Source organism: Piliocolobus tephrosceles, chromosome 8, assembly GCF_002776525.5.
Source record: "Piliocolobus tephrosceles isolate RC106 chromosome 8, ASM277652v3, whole genome shotgun sequence".
Classification (NCBI taxonomy): Eukaryota; Metazoa; Chordata; class Mammalia; order Primates; family Cercopithecidae; genus Piliocolobus; species Piliocolobus tephrosceles.
The window spans coordinates 12,704,164-12,714,222 of record NC_045441.1 but is presented as its reverse complement, the minus strand read 5'-3'; the positions used below and the strand labels follow the sequence as shown (position 1 = coordinate 12,714,222).

The following is a 10,059-nucleotide window of genomic DNA, read 5'->3' as shown; positions in this document are numbered from 1 at the left end:
GAGTCTCGCTCTGTTGCCCAGGCTGGAGTGCAGTGGCTGGATCTCAGCTCACTGCAAGCTCCACCTCCTGGGTTCACACCATTCTCCTGCCTCAGCCTCCCGAGTAGCTGGGACTACAGGCGCCCGCCACCTCGCCCGGCTAGTTTTTTGTATTTTTTAGTAGAGACGGGGTTTCACTGTGTTAGCCAGAATGGTCTCAATCTCCTGACCTCGTGATCCGCCCGTCTCGGCCTCCCAAAGTGCTGGGATTACAGGCTTGAGCCACCGTGCCTGGCTTGGTTTGAACTCTTAATGAGCATTGGAAAAACTTTGTATTTTTTGTTTTTATTTTTATTTTGTGAGATAAGGTCTCACTGTGTTTCTCAAGCTTGAGTGTGGTGCACAGTCATAACTGACTTCATCTTCGACGTCCTAGGCTCAAGTGACCCTCTTACCTCAGCCTCCCTAGTAGTGGGGATCACTGGCCATGCACCACCTCGCCTGGAAAAATTTTTTGTATCTTTTGTAGAGACGAGGTTTCACCATGTTACCCAGGCTAGTCTTGAACTCCTGGGCTCAAGCAGTCCACCCACCTTGGCCTCCCAAAGTGCTGGGACTACAGCCGTGAGCCACCATGCCTGGCCAGTGTTTTTGTTTACTTAACAGTATTTTTTGAAGAGCAATTTTTAGTTTTGTTGAGGCTGAATAGAAAAGCAAATAAACCTTAAATATATCTATAATTATATTAAACATAAGTAGTCTAAACATTTCAGTTAAAAGGTAGACATTGACCAGGTGTAGTATGTGCCTATATTCCCAGTTACTTAGGAGGCTGAGACGAGAGAATTGCTTGAGCCCAGAAGTTCAAGGACAGTCTCGACAACGTAACAAAAATCTCGTTTCTTTAAAACAATAACAAAACAGTAGAAATTCTCATTTTGGGTAGAAAAAGCAACACCAAATGGTATTGCTTTGTATGTATAAGAGAGATACACATAGAATAAAAGTGAAAGAATGGAAAAATAAATACCATGTTAACATAAGTCAAAAGAAATCTGAAGGGGCTATGTAAGTATCAGAGGATAGATTTTGGATTAAAGAATGTAACCAGGGATAAAGAACTAGCAAGTCATTTTTTAATGAAAAAAGGAGTCACTTTGTCAAGAGGACAAAGGTTCGCACCCCCCAATCCCCCAAGATAGGATCTCACCCTGTCACCCAGGCAGGAGTGTGCTGGCACTGTCATAGCTTACTACAGCCCAAAAAAACTGGGCTCAAGCTATCTTCCTGCCTCAGTCTCCTCAGTAGTTAAGACTATGGGCACACGCCATCATGCTTGGCTAATTTTATTTTATTTTGTAAAGATGGGGTCTCCCTGTGTTGCCCAGGCTAGCCTCAAATTCCTGGGCCTGGCCGGGCATGGTGGCTCATGCCTGTAATCCTGGCCCTACACAGTTGATTTTTAACAGAGGTGGAAAGGTAATTAAGTGGAGAAAGGTGTTACTTCAACAAATGGTTCTGGAATAATTGGATATCCATATATAGTTGTTTTCTTTTCTTTTTTTTTTTTTTTTTAATGTAGGCCAGGCACGGTTTGGGAGGCTGAGATGGGCAGATTACTTGAGGTCAGGAGTTCGAGATCAGCCTGGCCAACATGGCGAAACCGTGTCTCTACTAAAAATACAAAAACTAGCCTGGCATGGTGGTGCGTGCCTGTAGCCCCACCTACTCGGGAGACTGAGGCAGGAGAATGGCTTGAACCCAGGAAGCAGAGGTTGCAGTGAGCTGAGATGGCACCACTGCACTCCACCCTGGGTGACAGAGAGAGACTGTGTCTCAAAAATAAATAAATAAAAAATAAATAAATACATAAAATGTAAATTATTGAACTGTATTCACATATTTTAGGCCTGGTACCGTGATTGCCCTTTTGCCTTGTATATTGGCATAGTACATGAATCGTGAACCTAGATTGTGATCATTTCGTTGTTTTAGGGTGTCATATTTCAACCTAGAAGTCTGAGAAGTAAAGTTGGAAACAGTTCATTGTACTTGGATACTTTACTGTTTCAATGACTTCTTGTTAGTTGAGGAGTATGTATATTGGATGATATATTGTAAATATCTTCAGGTTTCTGATTCTTATTGATTATCTCTGATTTTCTCTACCGTCTCCTTTATAGGTTGGGAAGGAGAAAATGCTCAAGGTGAAGATTGTGAAGATTCATCCTTTGGAGAAAGTGGATGAAGAGGCCACTGAGAAGAAATCGGATGGTGCTTGTGATTCTCCATCAAGTGACAAAGAGAATTCCAGTCAGATTGCTCAGGACCATCAGAAGAAGGAGACAGCTGTGAAAGAGGATGAAGGAAGGAGAGAAAGTATTAGTATGTTTGATGCTAGCTTTCCTTAGTGCTTTATGAGATCCTGTTTATTTTATTATGAACGTATCTTTTAGGGTTCTCTAGCAGCTAAATGTGTGATTTTTTTTATGTAGACATGGTTTTGTTCATTTATGATTCATAGAACAACTAAAATGTCCACAACATGAATCAAGACTTGAGTCTCCCTAAACAATTAAGACCATTTGGAAGTCGTTTCCTCTAGTTGCTTAGAAATCTGTGTGCAGGGCCGAGTGCTGTGGCTCATGCCTGTAATCCCAGCACTGGGAGGCTGAGGAGGGCAAATCATCTAAGGTCAGGAGTTCGAGACCAGCCTGGTCAACATGGTGAAACCCCGTCTCTACTAAAAATACAAAAATTGGCAGGTTGTGGTGGTGCACGCCTGTAATCCCAGCTACTCGGGAAGCTGAGGCAGGAGAATCTCTTGAACCGAGGAGGCGGAGTTCGCAGGGAACTGAGATCGCAGCATTGCACTCCAGCCTGGACCATAAGAGCAGGGCCACAAGGGCAAAACTCCATCTCAAAAAAAAAAAAAAAAAAAAAAAAGTTGTGTGCACATTGCTAGCTACCCAAGATGGCAAAAAGTTTGCTTTCCTTTTGTCTTGAAGTTGAAATGGGTACTTATGTGTTGGGGGGTAATCAGGGTAGGAAGAGCAAATTCTAATACTTATTGCTCTTTACATTATAAGCCAATGTGATGGTTTTAGGTACAGCTCACACTTGAACAACATGAGTTTGAACTGCACAGGTCCACGTATAAATGGAATTTTTCTTTTTCTTTTCTTTTTCTTTTTAATGGCACTTGTCCATCTCTCAATATTTTTTCAGTGAATGTATTGGAAAATTTTGTGGAGGCTTGTGACAGTTTGAAGAAACTCAGAGACGAACTGAGTACCCTAGAAATATTGAAAAAAAGAACAAAAAGTTAGGTATGTCATAAATGCATAAAATACATGTAGATACTAGTCTGTTTTATCATTTACTACCATAAAATATATGCAGAAATCTATTACAAAAAGTTAAAATTTATCAGAACTTACACAAACAGACCATACATGGCACTGTTCTCAGTCAAGAGAAATGTGAATATTCAGTATTAAATAATAACAAAATAAAATGAACTGTAGTACATACTATACTACTGTAATCATTTCCTAGTGACCTGTTGCAGTTGCAGTGACCTCAGTCATCTTATGTGATGCTGGTTCATCTCTCTAGTAAATTGCTAATTGTCCTACTCTCCTTTTTTGGCTTTTCATAGATAAGGTCTTGCTCTGTCACCCAGGCTGGAGTGCAGTGGCATGATCATGGCTCACTGCAGCCTCGACATTCCTGGCTCAAGCGGTCCTCCCGCCTTATCTTCCCAAGTAGCTGGGACTGTAGGCACGCACCACCACACCCAGCTAATTTTTGTAGGGTTTTTTTTTTTTGTTTGAGACGGAGTCTCGCTCTGTCACCCAGGCTGGAGTGCTGTGGCCGGATCTCAGCTCACTGCAAGCTCCGCCTCCCGGGTTCACGCCATTCTCCTGCCTCAGCCTCCTGAGTAGCTGGGACTACAGGCGCCGTCACCTCGCCTGGCTAGTTTTTTGTAGTTTTTTTTAGTAGAGATGGGGTTTCACCGTGTTAGCCAGGATGGTCTCGATCTCCTGACCTCGTGATCTGCCCGTCTCGGCCTCCCAAAGTGCTGGGATTACAGGCTTGAGCCACTGCGCCCGGCCTGTAGGGTTTTTTTTTTTTTTGTTGTTGTTGTTTGTTTTGTTGAGATCAGTTCTCACTATATTGCTCAGGCTGGTCTTGAACTCCTGAGCTCAAGCAATCCTCCTGCCTTGACCTCTCTTTTTTGAGACAGGGTCTTACTGTGTTGCCCCCAGGCTGGAGTGGAGTGTTGTGATCACAGCTTACTGCAGCCTGGACCTCCTTGCGGCCTCGGCCTCATGCTATTACAGGCATGACCCACTGTGCCTGTCTGTATACAAAGATTTTTGACTGCAAGAGGAGGAGAGGTCAGAGCCCTAATCCCTGTGCTGTTCAAGGGTCAGTTGCACTTTCTTGTCTCCATAATCTGTAATTTAAGTCCCTCACATGGGAGCAAGTAAAATCCTGAAACTGTGATATCCTAGGGACCTGGAGACTCTAACAATAATGTTTTTAAAGTTGAAGAATTGAGATTTGGCTCACTGGGAAGACCGTTCAGCCTCTGAGGCCTTCATTAATAAAGAATTTGACTGGACTCGGTTATTGTTGCCTCCAAAAATGTAGGTGTACCAAGTGTTTGGTGTGTATTGGTCTCCCTCCCCATGAATGTTAGAGAATCAAATAATATTCGCTCACTGTTTAACTGGTACAAACTTTGCATTAGAATGTGATGTTGTCTGTCTCCCATTCTGTTTGTGTCTCTAGATGTTTTGGATCTGTGCAGATGGTTTTCGAGGTACTTTCTTAATGTAGTTTGAAGTAAACTTCTGAGAGTGTCATTGTAGTTGGTCCACCCCAAGTTGTTGATACTTCAGTTTTGTTTTTTCCTCTGTATTGTGAATGCTAACTTCTATGTTTTCCAGTTTCCCTTTTCTTTTTGATATTGAAGTTTTGTAATAAGGGCATTACTTGGAATTCCTTGAGGTTGAGAAGTGTTTTGGTTAGGAATGTTCTCTCTGCTTTCTAAACATCAGTTTTATTGTGGTCTTACTTCTGCCTCTATATTCCTGAAATAGTTCCTATTAAGTTTACAAGTGTCCTCTTAATTGTCAAATGCAGATATTTCTTCTTGGCTTGTGTTGGACTTTTCTGTTATATTTATTAATATTTATTGTTTTTTTAACATTTAAGTTCAAGAGTAGAAGTGCAGGGTTGTTTCATAGGTAAACTTGCGTCATAGGGGTTTGTTGTATACATTATTTCATCACCCAAGTATTAAGCCTAGTACCCATTAGTTGTTTTTCTTCAAAAAGCCCCAGTGTGTGTTGTTCCCCTCTGTGTCCATGTGTTCTCATCATTTAGCTCCCACTTACAAGTGAGAACATGCAGTATTTGGTTTTCTGTTCCTGTGTTAGTTTGCAAGGATAATAGCCTCCAGGTTCATTCATGTCCCTGCAAAGGACATGATCTCATTCTTTTTAATGGCTGCATAGTATTCCATGGTGTACATGTACCACGTTTTCTTTCTTGTGTCCATCATTGGCTTTTAGGTTGACTCCATGTCTTTGCTATTGTGAATAGTGTTGCATCTATTACATTTAATACTGTTGGTCACTCATATCTCTTAGCTTGATACCGCTGTCTCTTAGTGCTCCAGCTATTCCATTTCTTTAGTTCCTTTCTTCCCTGCCATTCCTTTGACTTTTTCCATAGGATTCTATTCTTTGCTTTCTGTTTTTCAGTTTGCATAGTGTAATGTTATATGCTATTCATGCCACAGTTTGAATTCTTTTTTTTTTTTTTTTTTTTGAGACTCGCTCTGTCGCCCAGGCTGGAGTGCAGTGGCACGATTTAAACTCACTGCAAGCTCCGCCTCCCGGGTTCATGCCATTCTTCTGCCTCAGCCTCCTGAATAGCTGGGACTATAGGCGCCCGCCACCACGCCTGGCTAATTTCTTTCTGTATTTTTAGTAGAGATGGGGTTTCACTGTGTTAGGATGATCTCAATCTCCTGACCTCGTGATCTGCCCACCTTGGCCTCCCGAAGTGCTGTGATTACAGGTGTGAGCCACCGCGCCCGGCCACACAGTTTGAATTCTTAACTGTTTGTAGCCTGGTGAAATCCAAGCTTGGGTCAGACTTTTAACTGTTGACTTGATCTTTACTTGCCTGTCCTATATGCAATTTATTTATTTACTTATTTTTGAGATGGAGTCTCACTCTGTCACCCAGGCTGAAGTGCAGTGGCACAATTTTGGCTGACTGCAACCTTTGCCTCATGGGTTCAAGCGATTCTCCTGCTTCAGCCTCCCCAGTAGCTGGGACTGTGGGAGCACGCTGCCACGCCCAGCTAATTTTGTATTTTTAATAGAGATGAGGTTTCACCACGTTGGCCAGGCTGGTCTCCAACTCTGGACCTCAGGTGATCCGCCCACCTTGGCCTCCCAAAGTGCTGGAATTACAGGCGTGAGCCACCACGCCTGACCCCTCCTTTATGCAATTTAGATTCAACATGTGTAAAGCTGAATTGACTTCACTCTTCTTGCATCCCAAGGCAGGTAAACAAGAACTGTTCTCTCCTCATTCTTTTACTTGGCTCACCATCCATCCCCCTAGTCTTTAAGGCAAAAAACTTAAGATACCTTTAACATTCTCACGTCTAGTTGGTCACGAACTAGATGCATCTTAACTCTCCTTTTGTATTACAGTTACATAAATTCAGGTGTTTACTTTTGAGATAGGGTCTTGCTCTGTCACCCAGGCTAGGGTGCAGTGGTGTGGTCATAGCTCATTGCAGCCTCAACTCCCAGGCTCAAGTGATCCTCCTGTCTTAGCCTCCTGAGTAGCTGAGACCACACGTGTGTGTCACCACACCTGGCTAATTTTTTTGTTTGTTTGTTTAGAGACAGGATCTCACTATGTGACTAAGGCTTGATTTAAACTCCTGGGCTGAAGCATTCTTCCCACCTCAGCTTCCCAGAGTTCTGGGATTACCTGTGTGAGCCTCTGTGCCCAGCCTAATTCAGGCGTTTAGCATTGTATTTTCTAATTTCCTTATCTTCAGTCTCAACTTTCCATTTTATATTCGTCTTCTTTTTTTTTTTTTGAGACAGACAGAGTCTCGCTCTGTTGCCCAGGCAGGCTGGAGAGTGTAGTGGCGTCATCTCGGAGCACTGCAACCTCCACCTCCTGGGTTCAAGCAATTCTCCTGCCTCAGCCTCCCGAGTAGCTGGGATTACAGGCGTGTTCCACCATGCTCAGCTAATTTTTTTTCTATTTTTTGTAGAGACGGGGTTTCACCGTGCTGGCCAGGCTGGTCTTGAACTGTTGACCTCAAATGATCCTCCTGTCTCAGCCCGTTAAGTGCTGGGATTATAGGCACAAGCCACTGTGATGGGCCCCATTTTATGTTGATCTTTCCAAAATGCACTGTAGTTAGTTATAGCCACAGACTGTCATTGGTTTTTTGTAGAGATGGTTTCACCACGTTGCCCAGGCTGGTCTCGAACTCCGGGACTCAGGGGATCCGCCTACCTTGGCCTCCCAAAGTGCTGGGATTACAAGTGTGAACTACCACAGCTGTCCCAAGTCATATTCTTACTCATCTTTCTACTTACCTTCCAGAATAAGTTAGTATTTCTTCTCTGTATTCTCATAGTGTTTTTCTTTTTTGTTTTTTTTGAGATGGAGTTTCTGCTCTTGTTGCCCAGGCTGGAGTGCAGTGGCGTGATCTCGGCTCACTGCAACTTCTGCCTCCCAGGTTCAAGCGATTCTCCTGCCTCAGCCTCCTCAGTAGCTAGGATTATAGGGATGTGCCCCCAAGCCCGGCTAATTTTGTATTTTTAGTAGAGATAGGGGTTTCTTTTTGTTGATCAGGCTGGTCTCGAACTCCCGACCTCAGGTGATCCACCCACCTCAGCCTCCCAAAGTGCTGGGATTACAGACATGAGCCACTGTGTCCAGCCTCTCATAGTGTTTTTCTTTACCAACTTCTGTTATGCTGTTTACCACATTGTAGTTTTTTACTTGGTGACTTTCCTCATAGACTTTAACTCCTTGAAGTTAAGACATTATGATTCATTTTTGTGCTACATCACCCAGTGCATAGTGAAGAGCAGACGTTCAGTTAAGACTTGCTAATGAGTGAATGAAAAGGATTAAAATAATTATGTTTTTCACAATTTTCTATGATTTGACTAGATGACAGAGCACGTAGATCACCACGAAAACTTCCTACTTCATTAAAAAAAGGAGAAAGGAAATGGGCTCCTCCAAAATTTCTGCCTCACAAATATGATGTGAAACTACAAAATGAAGATAAGGTTAGTTGACACTTTACATTAAACTTTTTACATGTGATAGATGTTCTTTAAGAAAATATCATAGGGTTGCTTTTGTTGGAGAATATGTGCTAAAGAAAAATGCAAATAAATATCTTTGTACAGCAGATTCTGAGTGGTTTTCTGGTTACAGTAGTTAATGACTTCAGGTTAATGTAAATTATATTTTCTTTCCTAGAAGATAGCATGCTTTTCCTCTTTTTTATATAGGAATTACTAGGGTATCATTTGTGCTTGAAACTCAGTTTGAAAATTAAGAATCTGTTCCCAGCAGTTACAGACTTTCCAAGGAAATCATTCTTCCCAGTTAAAAGTGGAGCAGTCATTTGTTAATTAAACTCAGACGTTGAGTCAACTCTGCTCAGTGCTTTTACAAGGAACCTTATAAAACTACAAGCTAATAACCTACAATAGTAAATACTCTCAAATTAACTTAGTATTATATTTATTCTAAGATGTTCAGTTTTTATTTTTATTTTTTAACTTGTCCAGAGTCAGGATGTAAGTTAAAATCAATTGGTAAGAGTTTTTTTCATAGTGGCATATAAAATAATGGGTTTTGGGCTGGGCGCTGTGTTACTTTTCAGGTACTCCTACACCACCTGTATATGTAGAATCTTGTAAATAGAAAGAGATGGATTAGCAGACTGGGTGTGGAAGGCAGTGCACATTTGTCATCAGATGTAACCATTTTACAGAAGAAACAGCTAAGACCTGAGAAGTTTAGTAACTGTCAAAGTTCTTGATTCAGTAAATGAGATTGGAAAGGATTATAACCCAAATCTTTTGCTGCTTTATTTACATTGTTTTGTTCCTGCCTCAGAATGTTGACAAGTCCAATTCTATTCTGACTGTTGGTTTGATGGTTTGTGATCAGAAGCCTTGGCTGGGTTATTAGGAATTTTTTTTTTTTTCTTTTTTTTGAGTCAGAGTTTTGTTCTCATTGCCCAGGCTGGAGTGCAATGGCACGATCTTGGCATACTGCATCCTCTGCCTCCTGGGTTCAGGTGATTCTCCAGTCTCAGCCTCCCAAGTAGCTCGGATTACAGGCATGCATCACCACACCTGACTCATTTTGTATTTTTTGTAGAGACAGGGTTTTACCATGTTGGCCAGGCTGATCTCGAACTCCCGACCTCAGGTGGTCTGCACCCCTTGGCCTCCCAAAGTGCTGGGATTACAAACGTGAACCACTATTCCTGGCCTAGGTGTTTTTTTTTTTTTTTTGTCTCTTTTGAGATGGAGTCTTGTTCTGTCGCTCAGGCTGGCGTACAATGGCGCGGTCTTCAGCTCACTACAGCATCTGCCTCTCAGGTTCAAGCAATTCTCCTGCCTCAGCCTCACGGGTATCTGGGATTACAGGTGCACGCCACCATCCCTGCCTAATTTTTGTATTTTTAGTGGAAACGGGTTTTCACCATGTTGGCCAGGCTGGTCTTGAACTCCTGACTTTGTGATCCACCTGCCTCGGCCTCCCAGAGTGCTGGGATTACAGGCATGAACCACTGTGCTCAGCCAGGATTTTTTTTATATTTGAATATTGGATATTGTTAAATACAATTTTTCACAGACTTTCTTCTCATTCAGCAAGGTAGCTGATTAAAACATGCTTAGTTTTAACCAGTTCCCTAAGTATCACTTGTATTCTTATTGATGAGCCCTATTGATATAGATGGTATTTTATTCACAGAGTAAGTTGGTTTTA

At 42.2% G+C, this 10,059-nt stretch overlaps 1 protein-coding gene across 2 annotated transcripts in view; it reads left to right on the top strand.

Moving 5' to 3' along the window:
* Nucleotides 1–10,059, top strand: part of BAZ1B (bromodomain adjacent to zinc finger domain 1B) — an 84,531-nt gene that overhangs the window by 22,447 nt on the left and 52,025 nt on the right. Inside the window, exons 4-5 of one of the 2 annotated variants that reach the window (XM_023218693.1) lie at nucleotides 2,163–2,358; nucleotides 8,215–8,336. In XM_023218693.1, the coding sequence (XP_023074461.1) occupies nucleotides 2,163–2,358; nucleotides 8,215–8,336 (318 nt within the window). Of the gene's footprint in view, nucleotides 1–2,162; nucleotides 2,365–8,214; nucleotides 8,337–10,059 lie in introns of both variants that reach the window. The other variant, XM_023218692.2, reaches the window with a different exon arrangement.